The following is a 20,713-nucleotide window of genomic DNA, read 5'->3' on the forward strand; positions in this document are numbered from 1 at the left end:
TAAGTTCAAAGGTGGTATCCACACTTTATTACATAAAAATAAAAGACAGACATCAAGACAATGACAAAAATAAAATGCATTTTAGTTGCTAAAATTCAATGTTGCGAACCAATAAAATCAGCCTGTTAGAAATAACAATGCTGAACTAAAAACCAATAAAACATTGCCATGTCAACTTTAGCATGTATTTTTGCATAAGAACACAAAAGGCATCTAGAGTATTGTAAGACAAGTTCCCATTTGCCCACATTCCTAATATCCTTCACGGCAGCGTAAAATCTTTAAAAAGTTTAAACCTAACCAACAGTCCCTGCCCGGTTTCTCTCCCCAAAGCGTCGAAAGAAAGACACAAGTCCTGAGCCTTCCTGTCTCTTATCTGGAGGAACTTCCGTTCCAATGCGTCTCTGAAAGATTTGTCCCAGTTTAAAGTTCGGTGCTCTCTCTTTTTCATCAGTGAGAGAAGCAGACCTCGGAAACATCCCTTGTGCAGGAGTTCGCTTTGAAGGACAGTCTGGTAATGAGGATGAAGCAGCAGATTTATGGGAGAACGAAGGCTTGTCCCGTACAGGTGTGTCAGGTAACGCCCAAACTCCATCATCAAGAATGTCCACCCTAGAGATGGAGAAGGAGTGTCTGCGGTGCGGAGTGTCCCGGGGAGAGACACGAGGGCTGAGGATGGTCCATGGGGAGCCAAGACCTCCTAGTCCAGTCTGCAAGGCCAGATCCACCTCTTTGATATCCCTCTGTCGAGGTGTGGAGGTGCAGACAATTCTGGAACGATCAGGTGTAGACAATTCATTTAAGCCGCAATCCTGAATGCGGAAGACTTTGCCAGAGAGATCGGGCATTTTATCTGCTTCCTCAATTTTCTCTTTGTCTTCCTCTTTATTCAAATCTTCAACCTCCTCTACTTTTTTATCCACTACTCCATCTTCAAGTTTTTGTTTGATCGAGGTGTTGCTTCCTTCATCTTGTTTGCGATCACTGCTTTCAGGAATCGGTTCGTCATCAATGCACTGTCCTCTTTTGGATGCGGCACGTGCCCGTTGAACATCATTAATGACACAAGGTGGAAGCTCCTCCTGGCAGATGTTCTCTGGTTCCTCCACTCTTGGAATCTCAAATTTCTCCTCATTGCTATCGATAGGGCTGTCCAGGTTCTCATTGTCCTCACGCTTCTCAACCTGAGGACGAATGTTCTTGACGAGGCTGTTTGCGACTGATGTGGGTCCACCAGGCCTCCTGCGGGAAGGACGTTGCTTGAGAAAGCTGGTCAGGACAGATTCTAGAGTGGAGTTGTCATTGTTCCCATCCTGAGTGGAGCATGAGCCAGTGGATCGACGCTTGGCAGTTTTGGTCAGTATTTCTCTCTCTCTTTGTTGCCGCTTGCGAGTTTCAGCTGCCTCTCGATCACGGTTTTCCTGCAGGACATAGAAGATGGTATGGGGGATTGCTTAAACAATATATGTTACCTTTTTTTTCTTTCATTCATGGAGCCCAATAAAGAACAAAGAACACTTAATATTTTTTATATTTAAATTATATAATATTCAAACATTTTCACAAATTATAAACTATATACGACCTTAGGTTGTGTCATTGGCTGTTTCTCAATTCCAAGAACGCAGAGAATGGACTTGCGTTCTTGTGAAGACCTTTCTTGCCAGGTCACCTCGGTAGAACAAACTCGGTTAAACGCAAGAACAGAGAACGGGTCCTGTGAGAAATAAGATGCTGCGTCCTTTCTGATGGTCACATGACCTTCAAACATTTTTAATGGAAAATTATTTAAACATTACAGCATTCATACAACGATTTATTGTTTTTCCCCTTTTCAAAAAATATACTATGCATAAAGACTTTACAAATATACGTTGCACAATACAAATAAAACTGATTTTGATACGAATTTCAGCAAATACACACCCTTAATGTGTTTATTCCTTTATTAAGATTTTTATAGTAATACTTATATTCAAAGTCTCATTTTGGGAAAAATAAGTTATATCTCTGAACTTTATTAATAAACCTATATAAAATGCTACGCTTCCCACCTCCAGTCGCAATGACTTCTGGGACTTCTAGAGCGAGTTTGGTGCTCAAGTCTGAATCTATGTTTCCAAAATATCAAGAACACATCTGGGAAGTTTTACGCGTCCTCCGTTCTTGTGGTCTTGAGTATTGGAACTGAACACAAGGACACAAGATCGCTGAAGAATGCATATTGAGAAACAGCCTTTAACATTTGCACACAGCCTCCAAAACTTTCATTGATCAAAAAAAGTTAATTCTTATCAGCTAAATTTTTTCCATTTTTGCATCTACAGTATGTAGAAAGCGCATTTTGACAATTCAGAGCCAGAATCCATAAATCTAAAAAATGCTGTCACTCGGAGCGTTGAGCGTTTTGCAAAAAGCAAAGTGCGTGATATAAAGACAGATTGTCTTTAAAAAAAAAAGCATTTGAAAATGTTCATTGTGCAATGACCTTAACACTTAAGCGCAGTCATATACACAGCCTTTGAAAGCACACTCCATTTGATTTGTAAGTGTATGTACACAAGCAGCTGATGCATAAAATTACACAACTTTGTTTACTCCTACATATCTGGTTATTTATGCAGGAACAAAACTATTCTAAATTAGTTTGTAACAATTAAAAATCAATTAACATTTAACAATTATTAAATCTTTGTAACATTTTAGGCTACAGTTACATGTTGTACTTTGCATAATCTCTTATCCATGTAGGGCTCAACTGTTGCTTTATCTTATGAAACAGCACAACAAATTACAAAAAAAATAATAAAATCTATGAATTAAATGTAATTTAAAAATAAATGTTCGATGCAGTTACAAATAGTGGCTGTTAGGCTTAAAGTTATTTAAAATTGTCAAACGGAAAAAAAAAAAAAACTGAAATATGGGTTACTCCATTAAATAGGCATCACAAATTATATCACACTCATCACACTGAACATTTTTGCCCACAAATAATTGTTTTAATTTTTACAAAGACAATACTTAATGTCTAAGGGCTAAGAAAACAAAACAATTTGGGTGCAAAAATAATATAATAAAGCGTTGTGTGATACATTTTGATTAATTTCAATCAAAAATACATTTGGGTGAACAGCAGGTATGTAATCCAAGTAGTTGAACTGTGCAACGAAACATGCTCTCTTAGGAAAACATGATATTTTACCTGTGCAGCTCTCTCAAACCTCTCACAGAAGGAATGAAAGATAGAGCAACACTCCTCCAGCTTGAATGTGGCCGCATCTTCACAGAAATACTCAGCCACTGAGGTGCTGATGGCTTCCAGTTCCTGAAAAGAAGCCTCCACATCCATAAGCCGAATGTCTGCCATCTGTACAACAGCAGACGTAGCAGGAATTATCCGTATACTTGGAATAATATTTATTTTTTTTCCACAAAGCAAATCAAACACCTGATTTTACACTGCAAACCCAAAATATATCTTACACGTAGAAATGCTTCCATCTGATGTAGTAGATCCGGCTGTTTGCTAGCGTCCATCTTTGCTTCTTTAATTTTCTCCAACTCCCTTTGAAAGTCCATTTCCACTTCCTGCTTTTGAATCCTGAATAGAAAAAATGAACAAAGTCATTTTTACTCCAGAAAAAAAAAACTTCTACATATTACAAAAAATATGTAATAACCTGGCAGCAATTCCGATGTGTTGAAGCTGATCAGTAAAGTGCAACAAAGCTTCATCGATTTGTTGGGCTTGCTGAAAACAAATAACCAAAAAGAATTTAATCAACATCTGGTAATTAATAAAGTCCAAAAAGAGCATTCACGTAATTTACCATGGTAACGTAGTGCATAAGGTTCATGCCAGGTTTATTTGCTTTAGTGTCCACCAGTTTGAGCAATGATGCCATCCTGAAACCGATAGCGCTACCTGCATATCCACCCTAAAATGAGAGAGTTGTTTTTCTGTTCCAGCTGTATTAAACACTCGGGAAAAGTGTATTTATTTAATAACAGACCATGTGACACTCACCGCATTCATGTAGTTTCCAGCCTTCAGCACCAGTCTAATGATTGAATGTAGGTCATCACATGCCAGCAACTCTGGTATTAGTAAGATTTAGATTTTTTTTAAACACTTATTTAGCAAATTTATGAAAAAAAAATTTGAGTCACAGTAAAGACATTAATCAAAGTAAATATAAAAGGAAGACAAATTAAACTTTGTGTTCATAGAAATAATACAAATAAAGATATACATATAAAGAATAGAATCAATATAAATATATAGAATATAAAAAAAATGTTTCATGAACACTAAATCAGCATGTTCACAAATATAAACATTTTGTTGAGTTGTACTTTCATTAAAAGGCACCTAAGATGAAAATCAACTTTTGCAAGCTGCTTGGGCAGAAATGTTTGTAGATATATTGTATTGTATTGGAGTGATATGAACACAAAAAGTCTCTTTTTTTTTATTTACTGATGTCAAAATAGGTTCCAAATCCCAGTGATTTTGAGGCCCTCCGCAACGTGATGTTAAAGTACGCTTTTTCCTCTCCACCGAATTGATTGACAGGTGCCAAGTCCGTAATTGGTGTCTCCGTAATAACATGTATACACATGTCCACAGAACATTTTTTGCAAATAAACTGGGATTAAAATATATGTTACAACTCTCTGTGATCAGCTGCACCTCAATAATTAATGTTAAAACATTTTTAAAACAGAGGATGTTTTTAATAAAGACAGTAAAACCCCGCTATAATAACCATGGCCACATGGTGTCAGTAAACGTGCATATGTGTGTGTGCGCGTGTACTGGTTTTGTGTGTGACTCATTACCAAAATCTTATATTACATCTTGTAAAAGAGGTAGAATAGGTGACCTTTGAAATAAGATGAAACTATTTTTATATATTTTTTGTAGAGAAATTCCGTTGTTTTATGTTTAATACACTTAACTAAGTTTACTTAATTTCTTCTGTTCAAAATAACTGTTCAAAACAGAATAAATAATGTGTTGTGAATCTAATAGATATTTTACAATGATTACAAACTGCCTTGCAAAATGAAGAATGTTTCAGATGTCATTTTATTTTTTAATTCCTGATTTAAATAGAAAATTGACAAATTTGTACAGTTTAAAAATTTACATTATCACTAAAATTTACAATAAATTTTTTTTGTGAAAACTGAAGAATGTTTACAGGTGGTGGTCATTTGGAATTTTGCATTCCTGTGTGTGTGTGTGTGTGTGTGTGTGTGTGTGTGTGTGTGTGTATTGTTAATACGTTTTATAATCTTATATACTTTTTATTGTTCAATACAAGTAAAAAAGGTACCATTAGCAGCGGTTGTCATGACAGCAATGGAGTGCTTGATCTCCTCTATAAAGGGGAAAAACTCTTCTCTGAGAAGTAAGCTCTTTAATCTTACTTTATACCTAAAAAACAAACAACAGTTAAAGAATTAATAGCCATTTTTAAACCAAAACCATTTCCAGTTTTAACACACTGGAACAACATGTAACACTACATATTTCCCAAGAACAGCATCAATTTTTAACTATTTTGAATCATAGAATTATACAGTCTGTAGAAAATATATACTGTATATGGCACATTGGCTGCTGTTTCCATGTGCTACTATACACATCACACCGGAATGATCAAACTTAATCCAAAAACATTCAAGTGCAAGTTGACTGTGAAATCAGCAGATGATTTTACTAAAACAATACAGAGAGATGAAGGTCTCACACAACACATTAAAATATGACCATAGGTTAATAAAACTTCAAGTTCTTTGGGAATTTACTGTAAATCTTGGCAGTTTTAACAATAAAAGTTTGAGCAGTGTTGTGGTAATTTTAGGAAATTAAACTAAATGTGGCATCTATATATCTATATATATATATATATATATATATATATATATATATATATATATATATATACATACACTTATATATACATATATATATATACATATATATACATATATATATATACATATATATATATATATATATATATATATATATATATATATATATATATATATATATATATACACTTATATATACATATATATATATACATATATATACATATATATACATATATATATATACATATATATATATATATATATATATATATATATATATATATATATATATATATACATATATATATATATACATATATATATATATATATATATATATATATACATATATATATATATACATATATATATATATATATATATATATATATACATATATATATATATATATATACATATATATATACATATATATATATATATATATATATACATATATATATATATATATATACATATATATATATATATATATATATATATATATATATACACACACATATATATACATACATATATATACATATATATATATATATATATATATATATATACATATATATACACATATATATATATATATATATATATATATATATATATATATATATATATATATATATATACATATATACATATATACATATATACATATATACATATATATATATATATATATATATATATATATATATATACATATATACATATATACATATATATATATATATATATATATATATATATATATATATATATATATATATATATATATATATATATATATATATATATATATATATATATATATATATATATATATGCACAACTATATTTTGAACCATGTGAAAAAAACTCACCCTGGCACTTGAACCAGCATCACCATGAAACGGTCAGCGTCATTTAGTGCTGACAAATCCCCATTGAATGACATCAGCTTCTTTGTCTAGAGTGTGTAGATATACAGTTGAAGTCAGAATTATTAGCCCCCCTGTTTATTTTTCCCCCATTTTCTCTTTAACGGAGAGAACATTTTTTCAACACATTTTTAAACATAATTGTTTTAACAAATAATTTCTAATAACTGATTTATTTGATCTTTGCCATGAGGACAGTAAATAATAAATAATATTTGACTAGATATTTTTCAAGACACTTCTATACAGCTTAAAGTGACATTTAAAGGCTTAACTAGGCTAATTAGTTTACCTAGGCAGGTTAGTATAATTAGGGAAGTTATTGTATAACGATAGCTTGTTCTGTAGACTACCGGGGAAAAAAATTGTTTAAAGTGGCTAATAATTTTGACCTTTAAATGGTTTTTAAAAAATTAAAAACTGCTTTTATTCTAGCCAAAATAAAACAAATAAAAGGCTTGTTTACCTCCACATCATCAGGCAACAGCTTATTAAGCTCTCTCAGTTTACCAGAAGCAAAGCACATGTTTCCGTTCCTAACAGCCTCCACAATGTCCTTCGGTGTCCTGTAAAGTGCATCAAAACACAGATGACATGCTTTTCAATGGCAAATTTGAGTGCTATTGCTGGGAGTTTTTGAAACAGAACAATAAACTACTTAAACCAACTCTAATTCCATATATTTTACTGACAGCACTACATAAATGAACACAACTGTGAAAGTGTCTTAAAAACTATAGCACAGGATCTGTTCAGGAATAAAAGTTTGCAATGTTTTTAGAAATATTTTATTAGAAATGAAGAAAATCATGAACATTTCATACATTACCTTTTAAATTGTTTGAGTAGAATACCAATATTCATACTTTTTTTAGAGTTGAGAATTGATACCTACAAAACAAAAACAAAACAAACATATATCAACTTCTAAGCTAGGAAAAGGGCAAGTCCTTTATATTCGTTAAGAGCAACTTAACAATGTCAAACAAATGTCTACATTTTCCATAATAGTTCACCATTTCATAGCTTAACTTTATCACATGCTCCTTTAAATAGACATGTAACAACAGTCCATACTAGCACAAACATCATCAGATCACATTTTTCTATGTGATAACTGTAAAATATAAAAGATAAGGTGTCTTCTTGGACTGAAATTATGGAGAGTGCATTGGTTACTGATGATTACTTCTCAATGTTACAAGGAAAATTGAACAAAAAAAAAGAATTAAATGTGACAAAAAAATATAGAGATTGGGAGTGTATCACTACAGTGCAATGCATTCTGGGAATTTGAAACATAGGAACCTGATCTCTATAGGTGTACTGTATTATATTTACAATAAATGGCAATAAATGGATGCGCTCACACTGCAAACAATGGAGAAAATTATACATGGAAATGTTTTCTTGCAGCAGCTCATTGACACCCTGTCATTCACAGATAAGCTGGTTTATTTATTTGACCTTCTTCCTCTGCATCAGTGCTCGGCTTTCTAGTTCGACTGGACATTGTATGGAATGACTATTTTCAGCATCTCAGACAAAAAAGGACATTTATAAAGAGATCTACATGTTAGTTAATTATATTCTGTCTTTGCAATGTATTTTTAACAAGTATTCTGAGACTCTGTGGTGATTTGCATTGGTTTACATTGTGCACTCCTGAGCATGTCCGAATACATGGCGGAACGCAACTCGCCGTCATGTAAATTCCCATTCTCTATTGTTTTTAGAATTCCAGAGAACCTGATGCTGCATATACTAAAAAATGAATTATAGTAAGACTGAACCCAAAAAGACATTTCTGTATGGTATAAAAGTCCTTTTGAAAGAAGAATAAGAAAGTGTTTATTAAGGATTAAAAACAATTTCTGAAACCCTTGCTAATATAAATCTCTCAATTTAGGTTGTACAAAGGGTGATGTATATATTTTTTTCAAAACAAATAAGAAGAAGGTTTTTTTTTTTTTTAAACAAATGAACACAACATGGATGCAAAATACAAAAAAGAAAAAAAAAAGAATATAAATTACAGAAGTTGCTGAGACTTACTTCAGCATGTTGATTTACAACTGAAATTAAAGCTTAAATTTTTAAAATACTTATTTCCCCTATTTATTAACTTGTTCACTAAAATATCCAATAGTTCACCTAAAAAAAGAAAGATTTTCAACAGGGATGCTCCGATCGATTGGCCGAAGATCGGACCGATAATTACATTTAATTACTCAATCGCTACTCGCCAATCTGGCCGATCTCTTGAACCGATTGCAGGTGTTTGTTATCCAGTGACCCATCTAGTGTCTCATCCAACCTTATGACCTCTCCCAGAGACTTCACAAGTCTCCCCATATTCATGGTAGCTCCATGATCCCCAAAATTTAAAATACCCGTAAATCATGGTGACGAGAGTGAATGAGCAAGAGAACAGATCGCGAGAGGCACAGTGATGGTCTAAGCATTACATTTCTTATGCTAAATTAATAGATCAGTAAAGCCAATGCTAGACATTTGCAGTGTTTCTAAATTGCATTTTGTAATTTTTCTTACCAGCTTTTTTATCTGTGTTTATTATTTTCTGTAAAGCTGCTTCTGACCATGACATGTTCACACCTAAATGGTTAAAAGAGATGCGTTTAAGGCATTATATACAGCATCCTTAATTTGTTCTTTTTGGTAGGGAGAGCTCTCCACTTACATGTGCTTTATGTATTATAAAGATTGAAGAATTAGAATGTACTTGGTATCAGCTGCAAAAATCCTGATCGGAGCATTCCTAATTTTCATGTCAAATTCTTTGGATGGTCTCACACACAAGGATTAACATTAGGCTGTTTGTTGCATCCAAAAAGGACGAAAAAACCCCCGGAATAAAATTATAATTTAATCAGTTTTTATAGTTGACACCTTGTTGTGCTTTGAACTATTAATACGGCCTCAGGAAAAAGAGGGTTAAATGGAAATGTGATAAAGTTGCTCTTTCCTTTCACTCGTTCTCAGAAGACAGTATATCCAATACTTGAGCTTTATCAGAGCTGGAAGTCACCTCTCCAGATCAATAGATTGAACATTTGAAAGGTGAGATACCCAACCGAGTAATAGATTGAGTTGATATAGGCCACTAGCGAGTACTAGATGCCATGTTTAATTTATCCTGCACTTACAAACTTAATAAATAAGAGATGACATCTGAGCTGCCTTTCAATCTTTCAGTACAGTCCCAACCAAAGGGCCTGGAAAATACAGCTGTAGATATACATGGCATGGCAAATTCTTTAGCTTTACAACAAAGCAATGGCACTTACGTTTTCAGATTCTGCAGCAATTTGCGAAAGGCCCCACACACTTTTTCGGACCGTCCCACCCTTGCGGATCAAACCGTGGTGCTCATTGTGGCTGAAAAGCTCCTCCATACGCTTAGTGTCCAGCTCAAAGTTCTCAAGGTTGCGGTGGGCTGTCCAGACATTGCGCTTGCCTAATACACTATGCCTAGGGATGGCGTCCCAGTTGAAGTTACGCATTCTGGAGCGCCGCTGGACAGTCCGGGTGAAGGGGTCCCCCATGAGTGAAGGAGGTGGGGATGGTGGAGGTGGAGGTAGAAATAGTGGTGGTGGTGGTGGTGGTGGTGGAGGGGGAGGGGGAGGTGGAGGACCCAGGGGAGGAAGCTGGACAGGACGTCTGAATGGTGAGGTTTCATTTTGAAAGCACCTGGAGGGATCGTGAAGATCAGGAGGTAGAGATGCTGTGGTTACAACTGATGCGCCATCCATTGGAGGACACAATGTGGATATATAGTGGACTTAATTCCAGTTCACTGGAGGGATCTGATAGAAATACAGATATACAAGCATAAAAAGAAGGAATCCAAGCCATCCAAATTTTTTTACCATCAGTAACATATACCTAGAAAAGTCAAACTGTGTATTGTAACTGTGTTCACAATCGTGGTTTGGTTTTCTTAGTTAATTTGGCTGGGACAAAAATTTGTTTGCTACAGTATATGACTTATATTTTTCAATAGAACGAAAAAAACAACGCAAAGCAACATTGGGTTAAATGCTTGTTGTAGGTGCATAGTTTGTGCATATGATGTTTTTAACGTCTGAAAATTATTATAAAACATCTTCAGTCAAAACAGAAATTAATATTTTGCGTTCTTTGTATATTTCTGTCAAACTATGCCAGAGTAACCACGCCAGTTGAGTGTGAACTTTTTACATCTATGCATGAAGAGTTCAGATGCAAAAACCTCTAAATGCCACCTAAACTTTTCTTCTACAATTGAGCATTTTTGTCAGGCTCTTTTGGGTTGGTTTAGTAAATTTACTTTTATGTCGATGAATAGGGTTTTTACATAATCTGTAAAGTGAAATAAATTAAAATAAAAATAGGAGGTTGAGAAAACTGCTCATTTTTGAAGGACATTTTAAATGGCTTTTAGAAATTTTTGCATCTGAACTTTTCACAAACAAATATACCCAATGTTAAAACAAACAGGTATAGCAAGTTGCTTATTTGAAAAAGGTAGCTATGCGAGCCAACCAAGATAATTCTTTACAATACCAATTTGCCTAGGAACTTCAACAGGCAGATAAACAAACCATTTCATTAAAACGATCAAGCATAGAGACTACTTTGCATATCACACATACTTTGGTCTCCTTATTTTTTTATTTTACTGACTGTATAATGCTTAAACCTGCAATGGAAGCTACATTTCCAACATTTAAAGCTATACTTTTAACACCCCTTTAGAAAAAAATTAATATAAAATTACTTGAATTTGAATGTTTTCTACTACAACTGTTTTACAAGCTCTCAACTTTTAAGGCTCAGGATTTATTGGTTTCTATTGTGCTTTTGGGATATTTCTTCAAGCGTAACTTAAATTTAAATAGAAGGCAATAAATTACAAGTAGAGGTAAACAGGGACCACTAGTTCTTTTTAAAACCAACAAAACAGACATTATAAATTAAGCAGTGGTAACTACACCTACACGTTTGGTATTTTATTAATATATACATAATTAGTATAGCTGGTTGACATTAATTTAAAATATTTATATATCTAAGACATACATATATTATGTTTACATAATTACACTGTGTACTACTTAATCTAACGTTACAGCAATTCAAGATGCACATTTACAGAACATGCAGAGCAAACAAATACATTTAGATCTCTACATTATTCGACTTTTTAAAAAACAAAAAGGTTAACAAGGATCAACAGTTCAGAGCCCAGATGGATCAAAATAATGGTGAAAATACATTGTCATCAGTAATGCATGACACAAACAAGTAATTAAAAGACAACTAAATATTTAAACACTATGTCAAAGCCACAGAAAGTGGCAAAAGTAATTTGTTTTCCAATATACGTACCGGTGGACAAATAATATCAGGTTGACTGCTGGTGAACGCTCAATGAACCGACGTCCATGCCGGAGAAAGTCAACAGATAATCCACATGTCAAACGCCATCAACTTCCAGCACGAGCACTTTAATGGATGGGAGCAGCCACACCCCCTCACGCGCGCTCACGAGCCGCATCCTGCCCTTACCTGAGCAACTCACACCTTTGCTACTTAAAATACTTTCGGAAGCAAAAAACATAAAGAATAGTTAAAGATGGAAACTACACGCTGGGTCATTAGCCTATGTACATTTATTTTAGTATCAGATCTCGCGACCACAGTTTGAATTGTAACGGTCTCAACTGACAAAGAAAGCCCTGCTTACATTTAACGTTAAAGGTAAGACGTCGGGTCATTTTTATTTATAAAACGCTATGTATACATTCAAAAACGTTATTAGGTCGTTATTAGTTTATTAGATCCTCTATTGTCTTTGTGGTTAATATAGATATGTTTTATTGTAGTAATAGATACACATTTGGTTATCGACGGTTAACGGGATAGTCAAAAGTAGCTTGAAAACGACCATTTAAGTTACTTCACACTCGAGTAGTTCCAGACCTTTATGAGTTCATTATTTCCTGTTAAATAAATTAAGTAACTTTGAATACTTTTTTTAAAAACTCTTAACCATTGAATTTAATATTATTTTGTGTTCAACAGAAGAAACATTCAAACAGGCCTTGAACAAGTGGAGGGTGAGAAAATGACAGAATTTTCATTTTTGGGGTGAGCTATCCTTTTAATAATGAATTTCATTTAAAGATTAATTATTGAAATAAATGTATTATTTTTAGAGATCTCTGTAGCATCACATTCAACATTACCCCCTAGTGGTCAATATTCTGACTGACTCTTGACTTCAGTTCTATTGATGAAAGAGTACAACATTTAAGACAGAAGACAATCAGCTTCAAACAGACCAGGCAAAACAGGACAAGCACAAATTGACACAAAGACAACGTTTGCAAACTTTTCAAATTTTATCTGGTGGGTTCTTTTTCATTTGTTGTTGGTCAAAGGCTAACTTCCTGGGATTCCAGTTTCAAAATCGGACTTATCTTTACATATATACAGTCATTCATACACTACAATATTAGAAAGCAGCCTAAAATATTGATTGTACATAAATACGGTAATATTTATAACCCTTTCATTTTGCATTCTAAAACCAGGCCTACTATTGGAGTAAGCAAAGTCAAACACTGGTTAACATAAATCAAAATAATTATAATAATAATGATTATAATGCACAATAACAACAACAAACAAATGTAATGGATGTATTTGTTTTATCTAAAAGAAACAGAAATGTACTGGGACAAATGTATATCAGGTTTAGTGTTGAGGAGGTCTAAATTTAAAATCCTGTTGCTTTGGTACAGAATCACTTCATGGATCAATTCAGTCTTTCTAGGGTGTAAGATTCTTTTCTCTGACAAAAAAAAGAAACACTGACTTACAAATCTACTGCCCAACAAATGTCAAGATTATAAAAAAAAAAAAAAAAACATCAAAAACAAAGCCCATTATAGTCTCTCTTCTGTGGTTATGGAGTTATGAAACACCTTTTTTTTAAATGGAAAAAACATGATGTACAGCAGGTGACATTCAAACAATTTCAAGCATCCTTTAACATTCTCAAGAAATCATTCTCTTTCTTCCTAGAAACAGTATTTTCTCGCACTACTACCCACAGTGTTTAACTGAAACACTGAAGAGGATTGAATCTCACTGCATGGAAATGTACATCGGATGACATCAGACCTGCCATGCAAAAACACACAGGGAACATCCAATACAGGCATACATGAAAATACACTCTAAAAACATCTTCAGTATTGCTTCATCTCAAGCTTAAAAAGATTTAGTGCAATGTTCACAAGTGCTGAACATTAGATCATACACATTATTTCAGTTTTACATAACATTTAAAAAAAATAGTGACAAAGTAATAGGACAGCCTGCACTTTAGATCTTATAACATCAGTCTGTTTAGAGAAGAAGCAACAAAGTGTATTTTAAGATTGCTGGAGTGGAGTGGGGGGCACCAATTTCAAAGGGAAAGAAAGGTCAAATAGTGTTAAAAAAACAATTTCTAAGGGAAAAACAACTGTTTTAGGTGAAATGCTATATGCAAGATTTATCTGATTATGCCATATTAAAATGCATTAAACTAATGTTATTATGAAATTGTAATATGTGCAATTACAAAATACATTTGTACCATTTTTTATGTAAAATAATGTTTTGGGTTAATGGAAAGATACATTAATAATATTATGACGTGTAAAATGCTATGATGGTGTTTTAGGGCACATAAAACCTTCATTTTGGATTTTTTTCCTAGGCAGGTACAAGGGATTAAACAGGATGCATCTGAACCAACAGGCAAGACAGCATTTGAATTCAGAATGGCAGAATATTATTATTTTTGTTTGTTTTTTCTAATCCTGACAGAATACAAGTCAGTACATAAATTTTAGTGCACATAGAGAAAGAGGCAGATAATATGGGTCACAACCATTGGCCCATGTTAAAAAAAAAATAAACTAAACTCATACATATACTTCCTTGATTAACTTCTGATTGTGAACTCAAAATGATTATAATAAACCTTCAAACTTTCTACAGCATTATGCATCGGTACATAATACTACAATAAACTTTAATTGTCAGAACAAATCAAAAATTGCTTTAAAAAAAATCCGACTTCTTCATTCCAAAACAACGAAACTGACTGAAGACTGTGATTTTTAGATTCATCCTTTAATTTGGAATTTTGTTAAAATGTGCAAGAAACTACACACCCACATTGGGTGAAAGTTTGTCCAGAAAAGTTCAAAGAATTATTTATTTAAGTTTAATATTACTTAAAATGGGGCTCATTTTAAGATATTAAATGTAATTATATATATATATATATATATATATATATATATATATATATATATATATATATATAAACAAGACTCAACTGAACAAGCATTGACTCTATGGTATTCATGTGGCTAAGTAAATGTACAAAGGATGCAATACAGATATCAGACAAATCTGTTTCTGGATTTTAACAAAATAAAATGACATTTAGTCTGAACCACTGGAACTCTGTGAAAGGAATGATATGCATCCCTAATCAGCTACAAGACAGATGAGGGGATGGTGCAGTAGCAAAATAAAATAAAAGGAAATCAAATAGTTTAAACAGAAAGAATAAAAAAAGGAAACCGTTCGTTGAAATGTGGTCACTGACAGAGAGAATATTGACAATTGTCTGCTGTTCTGACTGATATATCAGAAGGATTTTTTCAGTCGGTTTAATGACATTTATAAGGATGAAGCTTGCACTGGATACCCTTGACATTTGATTGGAGCTTTAAGGACTGGTCACAATTCAGACACTTGAAAACAGTCTCAGAGCAGGAATAGGATGAGAAGAAGAATAAAGGAAGAGAAGTGTAAAGAGAGTTAGTGTGAAAGGGGCTCTCTGTTGGAGCCTTGTCTCTTCTAGCATCTCAGATCGCTGGTCTCTCAGGGTCCTACTGTGTTGCTCTGCGGGGCTAAAGAAATACAACAGGAAACCAGGGGTAATGGAGCACTTTCACTGTTCCTCCAGCCAAGAGGGTTTGTCGGCCCCTGGTGGTTTGAGTTTAATGTTGAACTGCTTGAGGGTCTGTTCCAGCTGCTGCTGGTTTCCAGCAAAGTAGGCAGAGATGGCATTATGGAACAGCAGAAGTTGCTTGTGCATCACTTTGACCTGTAGAAGAGAGACAAACACACCGTGTCAGAAAACAAAAAGCAACAGGACTTGCAGAGGAAGTTATGCAGGTGGTCTGGCACCTTATTTTCTTCTAGGAACTTGATTTTGATGGTGACATCACTGCGGAGACGTTCATATTTGTCCTTGTGGATCTGGTACTGCTGCTGAGCAGCCTCGATACGAGCCATAGTAACAGCGTCCCGTGGGCCCATGTTCAACTCCTCCAGATCTGCCCTGTACGCGTCGAACTCCAGCCTACAGAACAAAGCAACGTTAGAAAACAAATGCCTTTTCTTCCTGAGATATAGCCACCAAAACCTTTCACATGATAACTTTTGATGCTCTAAAATGTTTGTTAAGCAAACAAAATTGAATATACACACTGTAAAACATGTATAAACAACATGTATTTACTTTTACCATGGCCTAAAGCCCCAATGACAGAGCCTTATGCTCAAGCACTGGCCATGTAATGAATTACATTTACAGTTAGCCTTTTTAAAATGAGATATAGTTTTACATGATAAGACTACAAAAATAATGCAAAACGTGTTTGTTTCAAAAAGCTAATTATTATCAGTCCGAGTCTTTTTTTAACAAAATGTATCAATAATCCTTCAGGATGAATGAACAATTGTTTTACTGCTTATTGTAGTTTCTGTTCTAGCTGTTGTTATATACTTCAGCATTTTAAGCTTGAATCAAGCCTCTGGATTATTATTATTTTTATTTTGGATTTTTAAACAAATTTTCAATTAATCATTTAAATGTATAATTTAAGGTTAAGTAACTTGCATACAAAGACCTTAGCAAAACAAACACTGCTGTGTTTCATGCAACATTCATATTTCATAATCATGAATCTGTTTGTTTAGAAGTTTGTTTGCTTTTTTTTTTTTGCATTATTTTGTGCATTTTCTGAGCTTAACAAACATTTCTGCTGAGCTTGCGAACACAAGCGAGACATTTAGATTAGTCACCACTAAAATGCTGGGGTATGTTGTGTTATTTGTGCTCACTGAATTAAATTCAGCACAAGCACAAATTCACTCATCATAAACACTAAGTGCAGAAACAATGCATGACATTAATTTTACAGCTTTACCAATTATAAGGAGTATTTAGTTTAACTACCTTGTTCTTATGATCTTTGATTTTTATTGGCCTGAAGTGCAATTACCATGTTTGTATATACCCAAACAAATCAATCTACAAGAGAAAATAAGCAGGGCTCCAAAAACAAATTTTCCAAACGAGCCAGGTGTGGAAATACCTTAAATGTAGACAGCTAAGCAGAAGTAGGTACATCAAGTAACAGCACAACAGCATCAAATGTTTCCAAAGGTCTCAGCTTGAACCATACAAAATAGATAACTGTGAAAGTGGATATCCTACCGCCCTTTTATTTTTAATCTAAAGACTGAGTTAGAGTTCCAATCGGTAGGTATCAATGCCAATATTCAATGATAAACCAAACAACTGCAACACATAATAACCATAACATCCAGTAGCATCAGAGGTTAAAAATACATAAATAAATAAAACACAATAGAGCATTTCAAAACAAATGAAAGCTACAATACTAGAGGATAGAGCAGGAGCAGCTTTTACCTGGCATTCTCATACATCTTGATAGTCATCAGTGTGTCTTCCATCGTTTTGTTCACAAGTGTGTTGATGCTGGACACAAAAAAATTGATGGCACCAAGCAGAGTCTCTCCATTCTTGCACAACAACTTTTGCGTTTCTGCATTGTATCCAAACTCATCCTGTACATGAACAATAGCACAAACCTCAATATTATACATTATCAATATATATATTTATATTTATTTTTTATTTTTTTACTCAGAGTGACAATGACCTAAGAGCATTACATTGTTTTGCTAAAAACAACTAAAACTGAAATAAAATATAATACTGAGTGAAAATAATAAAATTAACAATGCTGCAATGGCAAGTGGCAGGAATACAAAAATAAGTTTAAGCTGAAGTACTAAACTACAAGTACAAAAAAAATATTTATTTTTGTTAATTAAAAAAAAAAAAAATTATTTATGTTTTCTCAATATATTTTTTTTCCAGAACAACCCCTTGCCCAACAATTTAAACCCTTACAGATGAGGGAATACATAAACTAAATAAATAAATAAAATAAAAATAATACAACAATAAATAAATAAATGAATAAAAGGTACTGCCATTATAATTACTTTTCAGGGGAGACATTTGTACATCAAGTTACATTGTGTTACATTGTAGTTACCTCAAATTACATTGATTATAGGTTAAGAAACCTCTAAATGTACATATCTAAATATGTTGTAATACTTTTCCACCTCTTCAGAAAAAGATCAGTCTTCCTTTGTAGACATGCAGTCATTTTCTTCCATCGGATAGGCCTGTTTAAGTGTCTGAATCCACTGAGACACATTTGGAGAACCTTCTTCTATCCAGTGCACTGTTATAATTATTATTATTTTTTGCAACCAGTAATAATATTCTTAGTCCAAATCTTGTTTCTTCATTAAACATTTCTTTGGACAGTGCTCTCAGTAAGCACACAACTGGATCAAAGGGTATTTCTATATCTAATATCTTATCTTTTTATTTTATTTTTTTACATTTTTTCAAAATTCTTGAATCTTAGGACAGTCCCAAAAAATGTGGGTCTCCAATTTTACGACATTTCCTCCAACACGAAGCAACAGATGGTCCTTTTACATATGTAGAATTTACAAAAGGAATTTAAAGTACCTTATTTTTTACTTTCCAATTAAAATCTTTCCAAAATTGACTATTAGTTTCTTTATGACATCCTTCACATAACTCAATCCAGACCTCATTCACTATTATAGTATTAAGTTCTAGTTCCCATATTCCTTTAACACGATCTGTATTTTGTACAGTATTAGTTACTAATCTTTTGTATAAATGGGAAACGTGTCTTTTAGCAGGGATTTTAGCCGTTTTTTTTAGCACAATATATTTTTAATACTGACAGTTTGAATGATACATTCAGCAACAGCTTAAAATAAGTAAATGTATTTACACCAGTCCCATAATTTTCCATGGCAGTAACAACAAATGTCATAAACTTTAAGATGGTCACACTGGCTCACCCGAAGTTCTGGGGACTTCTGACTGAGGTCGGCAAAAGTGTCTCCAAGGGCGTGTTGCGTCTGCACCATGCTGTAAAAGTGGTTGGTTAGCGCTCGTGCTAAACGCAGCACATTCTCGTACTTCCGTTTGGTTTCCCGCAAAACCTCAATCTGAGCCTCCAGCTCCAAATCCACAGTACGTGATCCTCGGCCAAACCTCTCAGAGATCATTTGTTTGGTGCACTGAGAGAGAAAGAGAAAGATCACAAATACAAACGGCTTCAAAATAAGTGTTGCTAAACTAAGGATAAAGAAAATTCAGGTGGTTGTTATCACAGAATAAAGCCAAAGTCCCTTTAAAACAAGTCATTTCACTCGGTGGCCAACTTTGAATCTGCATTTTTTTTTTTTTAAACCCAGGTTTTGCAGGTTGCAATGTCTTTGATAGCCAATCCTAAGCAAATTGTAATGGTTTGTCTTGTTTCAATTTGGAATTTTCCCAACCAGCGCATAGCCCAGGGGACCAGAGTCCCTGGTCCATCTTTGAAACGGCTTTAGGGCAGTGTGCTCGGACGCTCTGCTTAAATAAGGAAATTTCAAATTCTCCAAAACTCCAAGCCTATGATTGAATTTCATATTAGAAATCACCAATAAAATTAAATAACTGTGTCTTTAGTTTCATTTCTAAACTTTCAAATCACATAAAATTAGCAGAAACTAACATCTGGTCTCAGCCCCTGTCCCAGAGTATTGTCAGTCTATAGTAGGGATGCACCGGTATGGATTTTTTGGTTGATACCGACAACCGATAATTCTTCAGACTTGGAGGCCGATAGCCGATATGTATAGGCCGATAATCATAAATATTTTAAATTGTTATATGTTTATACAGCAAACTTCAAAAAAATTGAACTGCTCTTATGAACTGAATAGCCTATACACAAAGCAAAAAAAGCTATAACTTCAAAATTGCAAGGTGATTATAGACCTATAATTCACCATTTCACATAAATCAGCATGCAAAAAAATTATTTCTTTTTCTTCATAGCAAATTAAAATGCAAGTTTATTGTTGCATAAAAATAATAGTTTAAATAACAAAATGGTATTTAATTAACAAGCAAGATAAATATATTTAAGATGAAAATGAAAGAGCTAAGGACTGAAACCAGCTCAAATGGTCATGAATAAAAGATGTTACAGGGATGTACACATGTACAAATATGTCATGTCTGAAAAAGCCTTTATCAGAGGTGTTTTGACAGTTTAGAGCCACCGTACAAGCCAACAGCTAAATACTGCTGCTTGTCAATCAGACGCTTCTGCGCTCGTCCTTGCCGTCAATCGCGGGAAAATGATTGATGTAAAGTTTATGATAAACCGCTGAGAGTTTTACTCAACTGTAGAGGCAGAGTTGCCATCAGAGTCAGATTTTGATACAAAACCTGCAGCTCGCCCTCGTTATAATCAATATGAATATTCTGATCAAACTGAATACATCTTACATCAACAACACATGACCAGCAACGATAATCTTAAAAATAGCGTTTATTGGCCAATAACGATATGGGCGCCGATATATCGTGCATCCCTAGTCTA

General features: G+C 33.6%; 2 protein-coding genes and 1 long non-coding RNA gene across 13 annotated transcripts in view; 1 reads left to right on the forward strand and 2 right to left on the reverse strand.

Moving 5' to 3' along the window:
* Window positions 1–12,314, reverse strand: fhdc3 (FH2 domain containing 3). Its single transcript, NM_001077716.2, is given in 12 exon segments — window positions 1–1,421; window positions 3,206–3,370; window positions 3,487–3,604; window positions 3,684–3,754; window positions 3,834–3,941; window positions 4,031–4,101; window positions 5,346–5,446; window positions 6,774–6,859; window positions 7,297–7,396; window positions 7,660–7,721; window positions 10,139–10,657; window positions 12,222–12,314. Coding segments are annotated over 11 exon segments (2,472 nt in total). The 5' UTR covers window positions 10,604–10,657; window positions 12,222–12,314; the 3' UTR covers window positions 1–296.
* LOC141376383 (uncharacterized) lies at window positions 12,190–14,811 on the forward strand. Its single transcript, XR_012386366.1, has 2 exons — window positions 12,190–12,593; window positions 12,918–14,811. It is a non-coding gene; the product is annotated as an uncharacterized lncRNA (long non-coding RNA).
* arfip2b (ADP-ribosylation factor interacting protein 2b) overlaps window positions 13,219–20,713 on the reverse strand; it is a 22,741-nt gene continuing 15,246 nt past the window's right edge. For 8 of the 11 annotated variants that reach the window (XM_009305312.5, XM_009305313.5, XM_005155375.6 and 5 more), the window contains 4 exons: window positions 19,137–19,358; window positions 17,626–17,783; window positions 16,095–16,269; window positions 13,530–16,011 (listed from right to left, as the gene is read on the reverse strand). In XM_009305312.5, the coding sequence (XP_009303587.2) occupies window positions 15,856–16,011; window positions 16,095–16,269; window positions 17,626–17,783; window positions 19,137–19,358 (711 nt within the window). In that variant the 3' untranslated portion in view covers window positions 13,530–15,855. 11 annotated transcript variants of the gene reach the window in all.

Source organism: Danio rerio, chromosome 10 (genome assembly GCF_049306965.1).
Source record: "Danio rerio strain Tuebingen ecotype United States chromosome 10, GRCz12tu, whole genome shotgun sequence".
NCBI lineage: Eukaryota > Metazoa > Chordata > Actinopteri > Cypriniformes > Danionidae > Danio > Danio rerio.